Source organism: Erithacus rubecula (assembly GCF_903797595.1).
Source record: "Erithacus rubecula genome assembly, chromosome: 23".
In the NCBI taxonomy this organism is placed as follows: Eukaryota; Metazoa; Chordata; class Aves; order Passeriformes; family Muscicapidae; genus Erithacus; species Erithacus rubecula.
Genome location: NC_136675.1, coordinates 5,276,705 through 5,298,259, shown reverse-complemented (window position 1 = coordinate 5,298,259; position 21,555 = coordinate 5,276,705). Strand labels below are relative to the sequence as shown.

The 21,555-nt window shown below is 46.9% G+C and overlaps 1 protein-coding gene across 1 annotated transcript in view; it reads right to left on the bottom strand.

The window, feature by feature from the left end:
• Positions 1 to 21,555, bottom strand: part of CSMD2 (CUB and Sushi multiple domains 2) — a gene marked incomplete at its 3' end in the record, with an annotated part of 261,650 nt that overhangs the window by 96,852 nt on the left and 143,243 nt on the right. Inside the window, exons 14-18 of the mRNA XM_079325862.1 lie at positions 18,966 to 19,136; positions 7,078 to 7,404; positions 5,481 to 5,675; positions 2,042 to 2,180; positions 881 to 1,068 (exon numbers count right to left, since the gene is read on the bottom strand). Coding sequence (XP_079181988.1) covers positions 881 to 1,068; positions 2,042 to 2,180; positions 5,481 to 5,675; positions 7,078 to 7,404; positions 18,966 to 19,136 — 1,020 coding nt within the window. The remainder of the gene's footprint in view (positions 1 to 880; positions 1,069 to 2,041; positions 2,181 to 5,480; positions 5,676 to 7,077; positions 7,405 to 18,965; positions 19,137 to 21,555) is intronic.

Here is a 21,555-nt window from a genome sequence, read left to right as displayed (position 1 = left end):
TGGAGAGAGGGAAACCCCTAAAATGAGGGGATGGAGAGAGGTAAATCCCCAAAAATAAGGAGGTGGAGAGAGGAAAATACCCAAAAATTAGGAGGTGGAGAGAGAAAAATCCAAAAAATGAGAGGATGGAGAGAGGAAAATCCCAGAAATGAGGAAAGGAGAGAGGGAATTCCTCCACAATGAGAAGATGAAATGGAGAGAGGAAAATCCCAGAAGTGAGAGAAGAAAATCCCAAAAGTGATAAGAGGAAAAGGAGACAGGGAAATTCCAAAGGTGAGAGGAGGAAAGGGACAGAGGCAAATCCTTGAAATGAGGGGATGGAGAGAGTGAATTCCCCCAAGGGAGGGAAGCAATGGACAGAGGAACTGGTGTGGGATTCTTGGGCCTGTCCTGTGCAGGGCCAGGAGCTGGACTCCACAATCCCTGTGGCATCCAACTCTGGATATTTGATTCTGTGAGCCCAGCTCCGCCTCCTAAAATCAAGAATATTCTGCAGATGCTAAAACAAAAATAACTTTTACAACCCACCAGAGGGAGAATGGCTTCAGATTGCAAAAGGGCAGACTTGGGTGGGATATTGTGAAGGAATCCTCCTCTGTGAAGGTGGGAGGATGGAATTCCCAGAGGAGCTGTGGCTGCCTCATCCCTGGGAGTGTCCTGGACAGGCTTGGAGCAGCCTGGGATGGTGGGAGCTCTGGGTTTCAAGCCTAGAAAAACAGCAACTGCTTCTCCACTTGAGTCCTTGAGCAGTGTGAGCTTGTGGCACGATGGGAAGAGAAACCCAGGGAGTCCTGAGTGAGGTTGTGGTGCTGCTGGAGATTGGGGAATTGCAGGGAATCCCAGGGAATTTCAGGGAATCCCACGGAGAACGTGCCCTTACTTTCATATCGGATCTGGAAGCCGATGTCAGAGTGGCTCTTGTCCGTGGTGAACAGCAGGTAGAGGTGGTTGCTGGTGCTGATCAGGAACTGGGGCACCTGGGTGCCATCGTAGACCCCAATCAGGGGTGAGGAGTAGGAGCGGCCGTCCCGCACCTCCAGCGTGTCATAATTCACCTCTGTCTTGAACCTGGAAGGGACACGAGGAAAATGAAACCCCAGCACTGCTGCTTCCTCTTAATTTCAGTCCTGGAAGCAGCAGGAGGGTAGGAGTGTCCCCTGCTTGGAGGGGACAGAGTGTAAAATAATGTAAAATAAATAATGGATATTTTAAAAAATAATAAATGGATATAAAAGCAGCGCAAACTGCAAGGTGTCTTGGCATTTCAGGTCCTTTCTGCTGCCTGTCTCACTGAGGGCACCACTCGTGTTTGGGGTTTTTTTTTTGGGATCCTATACCTCTTCACCCCACCAGAGTGGGAGCTTCTCCAGCCCTAGAATGTTGCCCAGGTGCTGAGGAAGGAAATGAAACAGGGCTGAAAGAGCCCCAAATGTCACAGCAGTGGTGGCAGTGGCAGCTCCTCTCTGGGGCATTCCAGGAATTCGAACAGCAGCTGATTTTCAGGATATCTGGATCTAAATCCATCTAGATCCCTGTGCTCCCTGAACAAACCTCACAGCCAGCAGAGCACAACAAATCCAGGGAAAGCTAAATAAACTCAGCATTGCCAAGCCAGCATTCCCTGCTGCTCCCCCCACCCATGTGGGAGCTCAGCCCCCAAAAACGTGTCCAATACACCCCCAAAAGCGTGTCCAAAACACCCCCCAAAACGTGTCCAAAATACCCCCAAAAATGTGTCTAAAACACCCCCAAAAACTTGTCCAAAACACCCCTAAAAATGTGTCTAAAACACCCCCAAAAACGTGTCTAAAACACCCCCAAAAATGTGCCTAAAACACCCCAAAAACGAGCAGGGGTGGTTCAGACAGAACCATTCCCACCTTCCCTTTCCCATTGTGAGTTTTAATTCCCTGCCAGGAGCTCATAAATAAAAAAAGGGGAGAACAAGAACCTCTGGCATGGAGCAGCTCATTCCCTTCTCTTGGCTGCACCTTGGGACCCCCAAAAGCCCCCAGACCCAGGGGATTTTGGGGGTGAGCACCTGTCAAAGGTGATCTTGATGGGGTAGCCTGGCTGTGCCTCGATGACCCAGGCACAGCTCAGCGAGTCCTTGTAGAAGCCAGGCCAGCCTGGGGACAGGATGGTTCCACTGGGTGATGTCAGGTGGCCCCCACAGGGTGCTGGGGACACAAAAAGGACACAAATCACACAATTACCCAAGCTGGGAAACACCTTCAGGCTCATCCGGCCCAAACCATGTCCCTGAGTGCCACAGATTTGAAATTGGGGTGAAAAATGTCACGGACCTGCAGCACTGTGAGATGTCCCCACCTGTGAAACGCCTTCCTTGCATTTCTGTTCCCCCCCCACGAGCTAAAAATCAGCAGAGCCAGATGGAAAACCAACATTAACTGCTCAGAAATTGCCTTTTCAGCTCCAAATGTCCCCCTGGGAGCTGGCAGGGCTGACCTTGGGCCCTGTTTGGAGGGGACAGGGTGTAAAATAATGATTGGATATAAAAGCAGAGGCAGCTGCAAGGTCACTTGGCATTTCAGGTGCCAGGAAATCTCTCCCAGCCCTGCTAATTGAGTCATGGCTTTGCTACCACCAGGGACATCACCAGAGCAGGGCATTAATTCCACACTGTGGTCCCCAGTGCTCCCAGCAGCAGCTGCAGGAATTTTATTGCATTTTATGGGAAAAGAACATGGGGGATGAGGAAAAAAAATCTCCCACAGGGTTTGTCCTCCAAGGAGTGACCCATGGCCAGCCCCAATGTCACCCTGGAGGTGACAGTCCCTGCTGCTCTGAAGGGTGGCAGATCAAAGTCATTTAATCTCAGCTGGCTCCAAAGCAATTATTTTCCCTTTCTGCCCCAAAGCTGCATCATCTCCTGTCAGGATTTCCACCCTTTTCTCTGTCTCTTTTATTCCCATTAATTTTTTTTTTTCAAGTGCTGAGCAGGACTTTAGATCTCTGGGCTTTTCTCCTTGCTCAAAAAGGGTAATTAAAATGTCCAGACTGGAGGGTGAGTCAAAGAAATCACCAGAGTGATCAGGAGGAGAAGGCAGAAGGTTATCAAATACAAAAGTTGATTAAAAGTGTGTTATTTAATGTATGTTTCTCTTCCATACTTAAAAATACATAAATTTAAAGGCTCATGCTTTGAAAGTAATGGGAGACCTGAATTAAACTTACATTTTTTCAGGAGCAACATTATGTAAGAATACAAAAAGTCCAGGTTTTTGTTCTACAAAAGCTGTTGAAGACAATTGATTCCTTCCTTCAATCCCAAAGACAATGGCCAGGATCGTGCAATTCCTGCTGCTCAGGCAATGCAGGGCCAATTACTCAAATTATTTCTCAATATTCCAGGGCTGTTTCTCAAGGGCTCACCACTTGTTATTCAAATTGCTGCAAATACCAGAGCGGAGCATCACTTCCCTGAGAACACAGGAAGATTTTCAGCCCTAATGAGCTCCTTCTTCACTTCTCTTTTCCAGAGGAGAGGCTTGAAAGTGCTAAAAAAGCTTTGAAATCTGAATTAAAGCCTTCATCCAGCCCAGCTTCCCCCATGGCAGGTTTGGCTGTTGTGGCCAGGAGATGGAAATGCAGAATTTCTGCCTCTCAGCTGCCAGAGCCCATTGACAGAACTTCTGTCATTATATAAATATCAGATATTTTACACGGATCAAAAACCAGGATGGGAAAACATCACCCTGGATCTTCCATTCTTTGTTGTTCCATTCCCTCCCTGACAGGAGCAGCAGGGAAGATTTGAGTCATCACTAAACCAGAGCCTTTTATTGTTACTGCTATTAGAAAAACACCTGTTGTAACAAGAACTGATCATCAAATCATCAAATAAATACAATAAAAATACTTCCCAGCGTTCATTTTGATAAAAAAAAAAGGAAAATAAATGGAGCTCAGGAATATTCCTCCCCAACAAACTCCTCTATGCAGACAGCACCTTCCAGAGGTGTGGAAAATCCTGGAATTTTGTGTTTGCTGGACACTATGGAATGTGAGAGTGAGACCCTGACAGGCAGAGCCCTGATCTGCATCCCAAAAAGCTGAAAAATTCTCCCAAAAAATCTCTGTCCCTGCAGGAATGTTCACCTGGAGAACAGGAAAAGGAGAAGGGGAAGAGGAGGTGGGAAGAAGAAGAGAAGAGAGAAAAAGAAAGAATAAGAAAAATAAAAAGAGAGAAGAAAGAGTGAAGAAGACAGAGAATAAAGAGAGAAGAAAAAAGAGAAAAATCTCTCTCCCACCAGGCTGGGAATGTTCACCTGGAGAAGAGAAGCTCCAGGGAGGGCTCATAGCTCCTTCCAGGGCCTGGAGAGGCTCCAGGAGAGCTGGAGAGGAACTTGGGGCAAGGGATAGAGGGACAGGACACAGGGAACAGCTTTGAACTGGGAAAGGGGAGACCTGGAGATATTGGGAAGGGATTCTTGGCTGTGAGGGTGAGGAGGAGCTGAGTGAAAATCTCTGGAATTCACAGAGAAGCTGTGGCTGCCCCTGAATCCCTGGAATTCATAAGGCCAGGCTGGACAGGAGCAGCCTGGGAGGGACAGTGGTATGGGACGAGGCAGGATGGGATCTTTAATGCCCAAACCACCCCAGGAGGGCGGGGATGACCTGGTGTACCAGGTTACAATGTAAAGATGTGCCCAAAAGTTTGTATTCTGTCACCTGTCATCTGTTAAAGCAGGTGTGGCAGTGACCCTTATCTCCATGGAGATATCCTCTGCTAATGGGCCATCTTTAAACCAGCTGGGCAATCATCTTTATCTTTCCACAGCCCATCCTCCCTCCAGGAGATATCTCCTGTTCATGGGCCACTGTTAAAACTGGGTGTGGCAGTGATTCTTATCTATGTGGGAATTATCTCCTGTTAATGGGACATTGTTTAAAACTGGGTGTGGCAGTGACCCTTTTCTCCTGGCACACATTATCTGCTAATGGGCCATCTTTAAACCAGCTGGGCAATCATCTTTATCTTCCCACAGCCCATCCTCCCTCCAGGAGATATCTCCTGGTAATGGCCATTGAGTCCCAGTGCATGACTGATAAAATTACATCATCCCACTGGGAGATGCTCCACCCAGGGGGAGGAAACAAACATTTCCTAATTAGGTAAAACACTGAGATTTTGGACACCAAGGTACCTTCTTTCCACTGGATTCCAGAGGAAAGTCAGACCTTTCCACATCATCCCTGGACCTTCAGAGGAAAATTGCACCTTCTCCAGGAGCACTGCTCCAGCTGAACCACATCTGCCACTGCAGGAGGATGCAGCACCATGGAATGGGACTGCTGCCACCACCCTGACTGACTGACTGTGTCAGCTTGGATTCTGACCCTGTCACTGTTTTTCCCTTTGTACTATAGCATGTATTCTATTTTTCCCCTATTAAACTGTGTTTCTAAGTTTCAGTCTCACAGGCTCTGCTCTCAGACCATCACGCCAGCATCACCTTCGCAGCGCAGCACGGCGTTGTCCCACACCACGTTGCCCTCCTGCAGCACGCAGGTGACGGTCTCGGCGCCGTGCGTGCGGATGAAGCCCTCGTCACACAGGAAGGACACGGAGCTGCCCAGCTGCAGGCTGTCCCCAAAACGCTTCCCGTTCACCGGAACGCCGGGGTCCGGGCACTCGTTGTGCCGGAACGCTGCGGAGAGGAGAGGAGAGGAGAGGAGAGGAGAGGAGAGGAGAGGAGAGGAGAGGAGAGGAGAGGAGAGGAGAGGAGAGGAGAGGAGAGGCGAGGAGAGGAGAGGAGAGGAGAGGATGAGGAGAGGAGAGGAGAGGAGAGGAGAGGAGAGGAGAGGAGAGGAGAGGAGAGGAGAGGAGAGGAGAGGAGAGGAGAGGAGAGGAGAGGAGAGGAGAGGAGAGGAGAGGAGAGGAGAGGAGAGGAGAGGAGAGGAGAGTAGGATAAGAGGGAGGAGGATAAGAGGGAGGAGAAGAGAGGAGGAAAAAGGAGGAGGAAAAGAGGCGAGGAAAAGAGAGGAGGAAAAGGAAGGAGGAAAAGGGAGAGCAGGAGAAGAGAGAGGAGGAAAAGAGAGGATGAAAAGAGGGAGGAGGAAAAGAGAGGATGAAAAGAGGGAGGAGGAAAAGGCACAGGGGAAAAGAGGGGAGGAGAAGAGTGAGGAGGAAAAGGGAGGAGGAAAAGAGAGGAGGAAAAGAGGGATGAGGAGAAGAGGGAGGAGGGAAAGAAAGGAGGAGAAGAGAGAGGAGAAAAAGAGAGGAAGAAGAGGGAAAGGAGGAAAAGAGAGAGGAGGAGCAGAAGGGAGGAGGAAAAGAGAGGGGAGGAAGAAAAGGGAGGAGGAAAAGAAAGAGAAGAATCAGGATCTTTCCAGCACTTTATTACTCTTTCCATAAAAAGCTTTTTCCTAATATAGGCAGGAAAAAATTTTTTACAGTGATAAAATATTGGAATTGTCTGATGGAGTTGCCATCCCTCATGTGTTAAAAAAGACTGGATGTGGCACTCAGTGCCATGGGTCAGCTGAGGTGTTAGGTCTGGGTTGGACTTGATCTTGAAGGTCTTGAGAGGAATGAGGGATTTGTCTTTACAAACAAGCTGTGGGTCTGCTGGTAGATGAAACCAGCACTGAGAGATAAAAAGAACAATGGGATGGATTCCACTGATGGATGAATGGAAAAAGATATTTGCCTTTACAAACAAACTGTAGGTTTGCTGAGAAATGAAAGTGGATATTGATAGAAGCAATGGGGAAAACCCATGAATTTTATAAAAACTAAAAATTAAAAGAGAGGGTTGAACATTAGAGGGGAATCTCAGGTATCAGGTGTTTGGGAAGTCTGTGCCTCTCAAGTACCTCAGCAATGGGGAAAGAGAGAGGGAAATTGGGATAAAAAGGATAAATAAATGTAAATAATAAATAAATATAAATATATAAATATAAATATATAAATATAAAAATAAATTTTAAAAATAAAAATAAATTTAAAAATAAAAATAAATATAAAAATAAAAATAAAAATAAATATAAATATACTGCTTTTTCCCCCCCTTAATTTTGCCTGGCCTGTGTTTTCAGGCAGCCACTCACTGGTGAAGGTGATGTTGAAACCTCTCTTCTCCATGGAGTGGTCAGTCTGGAACTCCAGCCTGGCCACGTGGCCGCTGCTGGTCAGCGAGGAGGGGATGTGGCTCCCTGAGAAGGTGCCCAGCACTGGGGACTCGGCCGTTCCCCCGTCCTTGACAGCCAGGAAATCAAACTGGGGCTCCACGTCAAAGTCATTGAAGGCCAGGTGGATCCTGCTCTCGGGGCTGGCGATGATGAGCCACACGCAGTGCAGGCTGCTCCCGTACTCCTCGGGGTAGTTGGGTGACAGCACGGTGCCCGACGGGCTGGTGAAGTTGAAAAAGCAGGAAACTGCAAAGGGAAAGTGGCATCAGTCCCGCCACGGCCGCCCCTGTGCTCACTGGGCATCCCCAGGAACTCCTGCTCTTCTGGATTATAAATACAGGGAGTGATCTGACTGCCAGAACTTGGGATATCACAGGAATATCAGACATTTCACCTGGATCAGAAACCATGAGGGGAAAATACCACCCTGGATCTTCCATTGCTTCCCTTCCATTAATTCTTTAATTCCCTCCCTTCACAGGAGCAGCAGGGAAGCTTTTGGTCATCACTCAATCAGAATATTTTGGTCATCATTAATCAGAATCTTTTGGTCATCATTAATCAGAATCTTTTGATCATCACTAAATCAGAAGCTTTTGGTCATGACTAAATCAGAATCTTCTGATCTCAACTGAATCAGAATCTTTTGGTCATCATTAATCAGAAGCTGTTGGTCATCTCTAAATTAGAATATTTTGATCATAACTAAATCAGAAGCTTTTGGTCATGACTAAATTGGAATCTTTTGGTCATCATTAATCAGAAGCTTTTGGCCATCTCTAAATTAGAATATTTTGGTCATCACTAAATCAGAATCTTCTGATCACAACTAAATCAGAATCTTTTCTCATCACTAAATCAGAATCTTCTGACCACATCTAAATCAGAATCTTTTGGTCATTACAAAATTGGAATCTTTTGGTCACCCCTAAATCAGAATCTTTTATTATTGGGATAGGAAAAACACCCGTTCTTTGGGATTTTGGGTGGATTTGCCATTTTCCAGTCCCTCCCAGGTTTCTTTAGCAGCAGGATGAAAATGCTCTTAGGTGGGATCTGGCATTTTCCAGGTGAATTCTGCACATCCCCTAGAAAAACCTCCCAAGAATCCAGCGGGTGACTTGAGCTGGTACAAAATAAAACCAGCACGAAACGAGTCAGGTTTTGCCTGAACATTTTCTGCTGTGGCCAAGCCACAGAACATGGAGCAAGGAACCAGCTCAGAAACTGCTCCAGCCTCCCCTGGCTCAGCTCTGTCCCCCACATCCATCCCCAGGGTGCTGCAGACTCCTCAGGCCTTGCTTACAATAAAATCTGAATTCTCAGCCACTCTTTCCATCTGCTGAGTTCATTTTCCCCCTTTCTCCTCTGCAGGTTCACCCACTGCATTCAGCAAACCCCCTCCATCCATCCCACAGGGAATAACTGTGGGATACAGCAGCAAATGGAGTCCTTGGAGAAGGAGCTGTGGGTTAATTTTCATTCTTTGTGTCCTTGGGAAGTCGTTTACACCTGGCTGAGCACTGGGAGATGCAGGAACAGCCCAAGAACATTCCCAAGTGCCAAGGGTTGGGACAAACCAGAGGAATCTGCAGCCCTGGTGGAGGGAAAGCTCTTCCCACCACAAATAAACCCCTGACTTCTGCTGGTTCCCAAAAAGAGACACCCAACCAGGCTGTCCCTGCCTGGAAATAATTAAAACCAGGCTTAAAACAAAGCTGAGGGAAGAGCATGCATGAAAACCCCTCCAGCTCTCCAGGGGTTCAATCCATCCCAGGCTGCAGCTGCAAGGCCCATTAATTTGGGAAGGCAAGGCTGCCTTTGAAGTGCTACCTGCCCAAACTTTGGGATATTTTATGTATGGATGCTTTGCTCATCCTTTTTCCCCATCACCACCCCTGGTAAAACCCATTATTGGGAACATCCATCTCCCTAATTCCTGGCACAGAGGATGAGCCTGGCTTGGGGTTGGCATTTAGACAATTATTTGGATCACTGCTCTGCCTCCCTCTGTTATTTTCCCTCTGTCTCCCCTCACCATTTAATGGGCTTGGATCAAGTAATTCCAATGTTCCCGTGACGTTATCAAGGCCACGGAGCTGCACAATCCATTCCCTGCTCTCAGCCACAAAGAGAGCAGATTAAAGAGAAAACAAACTGCAAAACATCCTCAGGATTTTTTTTTTTTTTGGGCTCTCTCTCTCCCAGCTGAAATATCAGGGGATGCTGTCAAATAATTCTGTCAGCATAAGCATGGTGTAATCTGCCTCAGGAAAATTGAAAATAAATGCATTAGCACCCAGGGAAACGTCTCATGAGCAGGGATGAGGTGTCTCCTCTAAATTTTTAAATCCAAAGGGGTGAATTAGCATTCAGCCAGGACCTCCAGCAGCCCAGCAAGACAGAGGTGCAGCCACCAGTTCAGAAAATAAAACAACAAAGGACTTGCTGACAAAAGGGGAGAGGAGCAGAGCGAGGGAAGAATATAAAATTAACCTTTGCCAGATAAAACAAAGTGACAGATTAAAGAAGAGCTGATAAAAATAAACCAAAAAACCTCCACGAGTCTCCACTGCAGGGGAAGTAAATGAGGATTTTGATTTTCCATAAGATCAGAGAGGATAAAGGCAGGTTGGAGCTGCAGGACCAAGGGCACTGACCCAAGGAAAACTCTCCTTGCTGGGGAGGGGAGCTGGGATCACATTCCAGAGGGGAAAATCAGCCCAGGGAGCCACAGGGCTCATAAACAGGCTGTGAGATGATGATTTTCTTCATCTTTTGAAGCAGAGGAGGTTTTTCATCACTGTGGAAGGTTTTTCATCACATTTATTTTCCTCACTGTGGAAGGAGGTTTTTCCTCGCTGTGGAAAGTTTTTCCTCATTGTGGATGGTTTTTCCTGTAGAAGGAAGTTTATCCTCACCATGGAAGAAGGTTTTTCCTCATTGTGAAAGGAAATTTTCTTCACTGTGAAAGGAAGTTTTTCTTTACTGTGAAAGGAGGTTTTTCCTCACTGTGGAATATTTTCCCTCACTGTAGAAGGAAGTTTTTCTTCACTGTAAAAGGAGGTTTTTCCTCACTGTGGAAGGTTTTTAATCACTGTGGTAGAAGGTTTTTCTTCACTGTGGTAGAAAATTCTTCCTCACCATGGAAGGAAGTTTTTCCTCACTGTGGAAAGTTTTTCCTCACTGTAGAAAGAAGTTTATCCCCTCATGGAAGGAGGCTTTTCCTCACTGTGGAAGATTTCCCCTCGCTGTAGAAGAAGGTTTTTCTTCACTGTGGTAGGAGGTTTTTCCTGACTGTAGAAGGAGGTTTCAGCTCTGGCTCTGGGATCCACATCAGCCTCCCTGGAGTGGCACTGGGATAAAGCAGAGCTGTTTAACATGTCACAGGCAGGGCCAGGCTGTCAGGAGGAAGATGATGGCAGCTGGAAAGGTGGGAGACATCCCAAAGAGCAGCAGGAGTCACTCTCAACATGACAGAGGCCAGCCCTGCTGCCCATCCCTGGCTGCAATTAATATTTATTACCCTTTTTAAATGCCAGGAGAGGCCATTTCATGATGTGCACAGCACAGGCTACGAAGCTGATTCTGTCCATAATTCTTATATTTTGTCAATAATTGTTGTATTTGTCAATTTGTCAATTGCTGACCAGTTACTGCAAAGGCAATGAGAAAAATCCCTTAATTAAATGCAGAATAAATCAAAGAGCAGTGAGACCATGTCATGAATGAACCAGCACAGGGATTTATTCAAATTATCACAAACATCATCAGGACTCTGCCTTGGTTTAGAGCAGTGAAACAATGAAGGAGCAGCTCCCTGGTCCTTCCCTTAGGAGAAGGACATGGATGTGAACATGGATCAGGCAGGAGAAATCCCAGCAGCCCTTCTCTTCTCTTCTCTTCTCTTCTCTTCTCTTCTCTTCTCTTCTCTTCTCTTCTCTTCTCTTCTCTTCTCTTCTCTTCTCTTCTCTTCTCTTCTCTTCTCTTCTCTTCTCTTCTCTTCTCTTCTCTTCTCTTCTCTTCTCTTCTCTTCTCTTCTCTTCTCTTCTCTTCTCTTCTCTTCTCTTCTCTTCTCTTCTCTTCTCTTCTCTTCTCTTCTTTTTTTCTGCCTTCCCCAGATCCTGCCTCCTCCCAAACCACCCCTGTTCCATTCCTGGCTCCAGACACTCCATCCCTGCTGATCCTGCAGGAATATCCAGGGCTGATCCCAAGAACAGGTCACACCACAGGAGCAGGAAAGGCACCAGGGTCAGGAGCTAAAAACCAAGCAGGGAATCACTGGAATAATTGCAGTTTTCACAGAAACAATCCAAAATTCCAGACTTTCCTCCCAGTTTTCAGATCCTGCTGACATAGACTCTGACCTCTTGGAAGAGAGCTGGCAGACAGGAGTGGATTTTCTGCCTTGCATTTCCTTTTTTTTCCAAAAATCCCTCTTCTAGGCAGGACTTGATGATGGACTGGAAAAGCAGGTTAATTCCTGACATTCCTGACCTGGGAAAAGCTGGCAGTGCTGGAAGCTCAGGGCACTGCTCCAGCTGGGCAGCAAAGTGCTTCACATTTTGTATTTTCCTCTTTCTGCATCTGTTATTCCAATGGGAAAAAAAAAAAATCTGCATCTCATGGTGCCTTTTTCCTCCTGAAAACCCTGCAGCACCACAGGGCAAGTGGGAGGTGAGGGAAGGAGCTGGGAGCAAAATTAACTGGGAGGGTTTTGTTATTTCAGAGCAACAAAACTCAGCTCAGTCTGGGGACAGGGCTGCAGGTATGAGCAGAAGAATGAAAACCAATTTGGGAACCAAACCTTGAGGAAAATATCACTGAATTTAAAATAGATGTGCAGGGAAGAGCAGGTTTCACTGCCACCCACTCCAGCAGGAGCAGGGACTGGCTTTGGGAATGAGCTGAAGTTTTTTAGAACTTTCTGGGAGCTGCTGATCCCCCGTGGGACAGGGCTGGGCTGGCTCCTGCCCTGGGATGTGCACCAAGATCTCTCCCAAATTCCCAGCATTTCCTCTCCCAGCAGCCTCCCTTGGGAATTTCTGCACTGCCCACAAGTGGAGGATTGTTTTTCTGGGTCCAAAAAAGCCTCGTGGTGCTGCTGTTCACCCCTGTGGGGTTTGGCAGCTCCTCCCTCCTCTGCCAGGTGCTGCAGGCTGGGATGGGGCTGTCCCACACATTCCTGACCCCACAAGTGCATGAGGAATGACTGCTGACCCCCCTTGGGCACCCCAAAATATATGGGGTGAGGGCACTGCTCCCCTCAACGTGGCCACACCTCAGCTCTGCTCGTGGGGAGCAGCAGAAAGATCCCAAAAAATAAACCCAGCCCCATCAAACTCCAGCACAGAAGTGGGAATGTCCCACTGCAGCTTCCCCAAATCCTGCATGTGAGGGGTTAAATATGGCATCCCCCTGGGCTCAGGGGGATGATGGCAGTGCCAGACCCCACATTCCATCTTGGGGACACTGGGAGGGACAGACACAACCCCCTGGGAAAGCCAGGGTCACCTCAGGTGGGGGTGAGGAGGAGGAACCCACAGAACAATTCCTGGCAGGAGCAGGGAATGGGGAAATGGGGAAACAAGAAAATGGGAAATGGGGAAAAAAGAAAATGGGAAATGGGGAAAATGAAGAAAATTAGGAAATGGGGAAAATGGGGGAAATGGGGAAACAGGGAAATGGGAAAAATGAGGAAATGGGGAAAAAAGAAAATGGGAAAATGGGGAAATGGGGAAATAAGAAAATGGGGAAATGTGGAAATGCAGAAATGGAGAAACACAAAATACCCAAACAAAACCAAAACAAAAAAATCCAACAAACCACAAACAATAACAAAAAACCCCCCAAAAAACAAACAAAAAAATCCCCCCCAAAACAAAAAACAGACAAAAAAAAACCCTAAACAAAACCAACAACAATAAAAACAAATAAAAAACTAACAAAAAACCAAACCAGGCTGAGGAGCTGGTGGGGGACAATTCCAGGGCAATTCCCTGGCACTGGGAAGGTGCAGGAATGATTCCTGCCCAGCTCAGTGTTGGAGCCAACACTGAAAGCTCCTGTGCTGGAGCAGAGCTGCAGAAAGGGGGCTGGGGGAGGAAGGGAAGGGTCTCACAGGGCTCTGAGAGTGGAACAAGGCTGTGAACAGCAGCCACAATCCCACAGGGATGCAGGACCAGGGGAATCCTGCCTGCCAGCACTGCTGGATCTGCCAGGGCCAGGAGGAGCATTCCCCAGGGATTTGCTGCTCCTGCAGGGAGGTGAGGATGGTCCCCAGGGACTCATCTCAGCCTGGATGGGATCCAGCTGCAGGACCTGGGATGTGCTGGGGGCTCCACCAGGGGCAGGGGGGACACTTTTGGGCAGCCAGCTCTTCCCTGTGGCAGATTATTTTGGCAGGAATAAGTGGAATGTTAATGGACACATTGATCCCAAATCCATTAAAATATACCCAGCAATGAATAATTTATCCCAAATCCACAAACACATTTTGTCCCAAATACATTCAAATATTCCCAGGAATGACCACATTTATCCAAAATCCAAACACTTCCAGAAATGAATGTGATGGTTCACAATCCATTCAAATATTCCCAGGAATGAGCAGATTTATCCCAAACCAAATCAAACATGTCCAGAAATGAACAGATTTATCCCAAACCCATTCAAACATGTCCAGAAATGAACAGATTTATCCCAAACCCAAACAGTTCCAGTAATGAATGTGATGGTTCCCAGTCCATTCTAATTCCCAGGAATGAGCAAATTTATCCCAAACCAAATCAAACATTGCCAGACATGAGTATGTTCCACTCAAACATTCACAGGAATGCACACATTAATCCCAAATCCATTCAAACATTCCCAGGAGTAAAGAGATTTATCCTAAAACCAATCAAACACTGCCAGGAATGACCACATTAATCCCAAACCCAAACAATTCCAGAAATTAATATTTGCTCCAAATCCATTCAAACATTCCCAGGAATGAACAGATTTATCCCCAAACCCAAACATTGCCAGGAATTAACTGATTTATCCCAAACATTCCCAGGAATGACCACATTAATCCCAAACCCAAACACTTCCAGAAATGAATGTGATGGTTCACAATTCATTCAAACATTCCCAGGAATGAACAGATTTATCCCAAACCAAATCAAACACTGCCAGGAATGAAGAGATTTATCCTAAACCCAAACACTGCCAGGATTGATCACATTAATCCCAAATCCATTCAAAGATTCCCAGGAATTAACTGATTTATCCCAAACCCAAACATTCCCAGGAATGACCACATTCATCCCAAACCCAAACACTTCCAGAAATGAATATGTTTGTTCCCAATCCATTCAAATTCCCAGGAATGAACAGATTAATCCTAAACCCAAACACTTCCAGAAATGAATGTGATGGTTCCAAATCCATTCAAACATTCCCAGGAATGAACAGATTTATCCTAAAACAAATCAAACAGTGCCAGGAATGAATGTGTTTGTTCCCAATCCACTCAAAAATTCTCAGGAATGAACAGATTAATACCAAACCCAAACACTTCTAGAAATGAATATGACGGTTCCCAATCCATTAAAATATTCCCAGGAATGAACAGATTTATCCCCAAACCCAAACACTGCCAGGAATGACCACATTAATCTCAAATCCATTCAAACATTCCCAGGAATTAACTGATTTGTCCCAAACCCAAACATTCCCAGGAATGACCACATTCATCCCAAACCCAAACACTTCCAGAAATGAGTATGTTTATTCCCAATCCATTCCAATTCCCAGGAATGAACAGATTTATTCCCAAATCAAATCAAACATTTCCAGAAATGAGTATGTTCAATTCAAACATTGCCAGGAATGAACAGAATAATCCTAAACCCAAACATTTCCAGAAATAAATGTGATGGTTCCTAATCCATTCAAACATTGCCAGGAATGAGCAGATTAATCCTAAACCAAATCAAACATTGCCAGGAATGAACAGATTTATCCCAAATCAAATCAAACACTGCCAGGAATGAAGAGATTTATCCTAAACCCAAACATTGCCAGGACTGATCATATTAATCCCAAATCCATTCAAACATTCCCAGGAATGAACAGATTAATCCCAAATCCATTCAAACATTCCCAGGAATGAACAGATTTATCCCAAACCCAAACACTGCCAGGATTGACCACATTAATCCCAAAACTCTGCTGAGCAATGCCAAGCCCTGCTGGGCTCAGTGCAGAACCTCCCCCAGGATTTTTTGGGGCACAAATCCCCTCCTTCTCCTCCAACACCATTTCACTCAAACACGAGGCGGGTCCAGAAAAACCTGGATTTCCCAGGTGTGATCCCAGCAAAATGAACCTGCAGCAAGAATTCTGTCATTCCCTGGAACCCCAGAGCTGGCAGGATCGCTGCCTTTGCTGCCCAGGGTGGTGACAATGACATTTATTGTCACATCAATGACACAACCATCCCCCATGAACGGGTCAAGCAGCCAGAGAAAACTGCAGAAGGGAAGAACAAAAATCCCTGTAAGATTCTCTCACTGCACAACCCCCCCAGCAGCACTTGGCTTTTTCTGCCAAATAAACCTCCTGGAGTCAATTTTGGGGGGAAATAAAATCAGAAAATGAGGGGTTTTGTTGGAAATTCCCAGTCTGGATTTGGAGGTTTTGGCAGCTCTGGAATGTTTCTCACCACATCCTCCATGCTCTGCACAGTGAGAGCAACCCCAGAGCTGGAATTATGGAGATGATTCTCTGATTATAAACTGAATAATCTCCTCAGGCACAGGGAATTTCAGCTGGAATGTTCCATCCCCAAGTCAGAGCACAGACCTCAGCTGAGGGAGCACAAGGGTTTTCCTTCAGGGATATTTATCCAATACCTGTTTTGCTAAAAAAAAAAAACAAATTCTGGATAAAATCGAGTTCTGGGTGTGGAACTGCCCTGGCCTGTGGCAGACACAACATTCCCCAACCCTGGAAATGCCATTTTTAACACAACAGAACTACAGGGCTGATTCTAGTGCAGGATGGTGCAGGACAGAGAGAAGAAGTTCAGTCATCACCCACAGCCAGACACTCAACTTGTCAGAAAGAGACCCAAATTGAACAGAAATAAACACCCAGACCCCCAAATTGTACAGAAATTAACATCCAGACATCCAAATTGAACAGAAATAAACATTCAGATACTCAAATTGTACAGAAATAAACACCCAGATACTCAAATTGAACAGGAACAGACACACAGACATCCAAATTGTACAGAAATAAACTCCCAGACACCCAAATTGAACAGAAATAAACTCACAGATACTCAAATTGAACAGAAATAAACACCCAGATACTCAAATTGTACAGGAACAAACACCCAGACACTCAAATTATACAGAAATAAAGATTCAGACACCCAAATTAAACAGGCACAGACACCCAAATTTTGCAGAAATAAACACCCAGACACTCAAATTGAACAGGAACAGACACCCAGATACACACAACTGCACAGAAACAGCCATCCAGGCAATCAAATTGTACAGAAATAAACACTCAGGCACTCAAATTGTACAGAAATAAACACCCCAAACCCCAAATTTTACAGAAATAGGCAGCCAGACACTGACATTCTGCAGAAGGGAACACCCAGACACTCATATTTTAGAGGAACACACCCCCAGACACCCCAAAAACAACCAGACTCCCAAATCCCATAGGAACAGAGCCCTGAATTTCACCAAAGCAAACCCTCAGAGCCCCAAATTTCACCAAAGCAAACCCTCAGAGCCCCAAATTTCACAGAGATGGGAGATATTTTTTTCCCCACTGCCTCCACGTTGCCTCATTGATCCACAAATATCCCAAAAACCACAGAGAGCAGATCACACTGGAATTATTTGAACTGCAAGATTCCTGCCATGCTTTGATCAATATCAATGTTTATCAATATTTATTCTGCTATGACCTGAGCACAAATCACAGGTTTTATTCTCACCCCCAACACTCAGCACGAGCCTTAACCACACCAAGGTGTCCAAAGTCACCTGAAATTCTGGGAAATTAAAAGGAAAAAGCAGCACAGAACCAGTCTAACACTTCAGATAATCAGGAAAAACTCCAGTATTTCCTCAGCAGCACCTCCAGCTGATTCGCTTACAAAAAAAAAATCAAGAAAACCAACAAAACCACAAAAGAAAACCAAACAGGAAGGAAGGGATGGCACCTGGAAATGGTGACTCAGAGGAATTGCTTTTCCCCAGGCATTTCTCTGAGCTTAAATCAGTGTTTGCAAGGAAAGGCACTGACTTCAAACTGGTTTTCCACCTTCCCCCAGTTCCTCCAGACCCTCATCCAGCTCTGCAGAATCTCATTTTTCCTCCCCCAGCTCCATCCTTTGCATGGATCAGCTCCTTCCACACCACATTTCCACTGGAATCTCACCCAGTTTGTCACCTGCACTTCCAAAAACAACATTTCTGCTTTTCCCCCTCTCCATCCTCCCCTCCCTCAGCTGCATTTCCCTCTCCTGATTTTTTCAGGCTCATTCTGGTGCCCCTGCACAGACCCTGCTCCAAGTTTTAACAGAGCCAAGGTAGAAAAGAGATAAAAAGAAGAGTGAGGTTGTCACAGCTGAGGAAACAGAGCTGGTGGTGGGAGTTGTGGCAGTGTCCAAACCCAGCAAGGTCCTGTCAGGGCAATAAAGCAAATTGCCCAATTTATCCACAGAGAACACCAGGGATATTAAACCTCCATGAGGACTGTGCAGTAACTCCCATTTCCATCCCAAAATGTGATCCTGAGTCACCAGGGAGAGCAGAACATCCCCAACCTGCTGAGAACTCAAATGAAAAACTGAGACCCAGCAGGAGGAGGGTGTGGGACCATGAGGGAAAACTGAGGGGCCAAAAACAAAAATGAGGTTTAAATCTTGGATTTGGCAGTGTCCTGTCTGTGCCACAGCCACCAAGGACTCATTTTTGGGCAGGGCAGGGCAAGGAGAGCCCAACACAGCCCAAATCTCCCTCTGCAAACAGAACCCAGATTTAAATCTTGGATTTAGCAATGTTCTGTCTGTGCCACAACCACCAAGGACTGATTTTTTGGCAGAGTAGAGCAGGGAGAGCCCAACACAGCCCAAATCTCCCTCTGTAAACAGAATTCAGATTTAAATTGTGGATTTGGCCATGCCCTGTCTATGCCACAACCACCAAGGACTGACTTTTGGGCAGGGCAGGGCAAGGAGAGCCCAAATCTCCCTCTGCAAGAGAGCCCAGCTCCACCCAAATCCCCTCTGCAAACAGAATTCAGATTTAAATTGTGGATTTGGCTATGCCCACAGCCACCAAGGACTGATTTTTTGGGCAGAGTAGGGTAGGGAGAGCTCAAATTTCCCTCTGCAAACAAAAACCAGGTTTAAATCATAGATCTGGCAGTGTCCTGTGTGACAACCACCAAGGACTGATTTTTGGGCAGAGTAGAGCACGGAGAGCCCAAATGGATCTGGCAATGTCCTGTCTGTGTCACAACCACCAAGGACTCATTTTTGGGCAGGGCACGGTGAGCCCAAATCTCCCTCTGCAAACAAAACCCAGGTCCAAATCTTGAATTGGGCAGTGTCTTGTCTCTACCACAACCACCAAGGACTGATTTTTGGGCAGGGCAGAGCAGGGAGAGCCCAACCCTCCCCCTGCCCTGCCCAGGGCTAACCCAAACCTGTCCCAGGCTGTCTGGAGGTGCCGCTGTGCAGGTGCCACCCCCTGAGCAGAGCTGCTCTGCCCTCCTGGCTGACTTACACACACACACAGGTTTCTGAGCAGACCACTGGCTGCTCTTTTGGCAGGTGATGCTCTGGTGGCCCTTGAGCTCGAAGGCAGGCTGGCACTGGAAGTGCAGGGTGTCCCCGTGGCGGAAGGTGGAGCCCAGCCTGCGGCCAAAGGACGGAGTGCCCGGGTCACCACAGCTGCCTGGTCAATCTTGGGGAAAACAGAGAGAGACTGGTGTGGGGAGGGGCTGGGAGAGAGAATTTGGGTGGGGGGAGGGGCTGGGAGAGAGAGAACACAGGGTCTGGGTGTGGGGAGGGGCTGGGAGAGAGAATTTGGGTGTGGGGAAGGGGCTGGGAGGGAGAATTTGGGTGTGGGGAAGCAGCTGGGAGGGAGAGGACACAGGGTCTGGGTGTGGGGAGGGGGCTAGAAAAGACTTTGGGTGTGGGGAGGGGCTGGGAGAGAGAATTTGGGTGTGGGGAGGGGCTGGGAGAGAGAATTTGGGTGTGGGGAAGGGCTGGGAGAGAGAATTTGGTGTGGGTGGGGAGGGGGGGAGGGAGAGGAATTTGGGTGTGGGGAGGGCGGAGGAGAATTTGGGTGTGGGGAAGGGCTGGGGAGAGAGAACACATTGGGTGTGGGAGGGGCTGGGAGAGAGAATTTGGGTGTGGGGAGGGGCTGGGAGAGAGAATTTGGGTGTGGGGAGGGGCTGGGAGAGAGAATTTGGGTGTGGGGAGGGGCTGGGAGAGAGAATTTGGGTGTGGGGAGGGGCTGGGAGAGAGAATTTGGGTGTGGGGAGGGGGGGAGAGGAGAATTTGGGTGTGGGGAGGGGCTGGGAGAGAGAACACAGGGTCTGGGGTGGGGAGGGGCTGGGAGAGAGAATTTGGGTTGGTGGGGGGGGGTGGGAAGGGGGGGAAAGAGAATTTGGTGTGGGGAGGGGCTGGGAGAGAGAAACACGGGTTGGGTGTGGAGGGGGCTGGGAGAGAGAATTGGGTGTGGGGAGGGGCTGGGAGGGAGAATTTGGGTGTGGGGAGGGAGAGAACCCAGGGTTTGGGTATGGGGAGGGGGGCTGGGAGAGAGAATTTGGGTGTGGGGAAAGGGCTGGGAGGGAGAGAACACTGGGTTTGGGTATGGAGAGGGGGACTGGGAGAGAGAATTTGGGTGTGGGGAGGGGCTGGGATGGAGAATTTGGGTGTGGGGAGGGAGAATTTGTCTGTGGAGAAGGGGCTGGGAGGGAGAAACAGAGGATTTAGGTGTGGAGAAGGGGTTGGAAGAGAATTTGGGTGTGGGGAAGGGGTTGGAAGAGAATTTGGGTGTGGGGAAGGGGTTGTCTTTACAAACAAGCTGTGGGTCTGCTGGTAGATAAAACCAGCACTGAGAAATAAAAGAAACAATGGGAGGGATTCCACTGACTGATGAATGGAAAAAGATTTGCCTTTACAAACAAAGTGTAGGTTTGCTGATAAATGGAATTGGATATTGAGAGATGGAAGAAGCAATGGGGAAAAATCATGAATTACATAAGAATTTAAAAAAGGGAGGGTTGTACATGAGAGGGGAATCTCAGGTATCAGGAGTTTGGGCAGTCTGTGCCTCTCCAGCAATGGGGAAAGAGAGAGGGAAATTGGGATAAAAAGGAGGCTGCACCCTCCAAAAATCTGAGGGGATGCCCCATGGCCTCTCCCTTTATCCCAATAAAATAAAAGGACTCCTCTGTCTCCTTTCTGAACACAAACCTCTGGTGTTTGTTGATTCATTTTCCTGACACTCCTTCATGTTCCCACATTATTTATCTGCTCCACACTCCTCTCCCAACCCTGTTTCTGTTTTTTTTTATTTTTATTTTTATCCCCATCATCTCTGATCAGTCTCGCTGCCTCTTCCTCCCCTCTCCCAATTTCTTGCACCAAATTGGAAATTTCTTTTTGTGACATTTCCTTCACAGAGGCAAATGGTGGAAGCTGAGATTTGCATGGCTCCCTTTAATATCCCAATTTGGCTGGAATAACAACAAGCACCCTCATTATTATTCTGGCTCCAGGCAAATCCAGATCCAGGTGTATTTTGAGCAGTCACAGAGCTTCTGCTGCATCTCGAGCTGAAAACTCACTGCCAGCTAATGAAGCATCCCCAAAATAATTTAGCATAAATTAATATTAAAAGTTTGTGTGAAACAGGGTTTTTTTTTTTTGCCTCTCAGTGAAAGCACTTTGCCTGGATTTACAGATTTTGCAGCACAGTTTTTCCAAATTCAGATGTTTAGGAGCTGCACTTGAATATGAGGGATGGAAAATGAAAATTTTGGGGGTGTTAAAGGGGCATTGAACTGTTCAATCCTCCCCCCCCCAAAAAAAAATGCACGAGGACAGCAGTGAAAAGGAAATGAAAATGAAATGAAATGACACAAAAATTTCCTGCCCAACCTCATCATGGCAGCCCCAAAACTCCACAAAAGGACACAAAAAATTCCCACTGGGGCAGCCCCAAAATTCCACAAATGGACACAAAAATTCCCATAATGGCATCCCAAAAATTCCACATATGGACACAAAAAAATTCTTACTGGAGCAGCTCCAAAATTCCACAAATGAACACAAAATTTTCCATAATGGCAGCCCCAAAATTC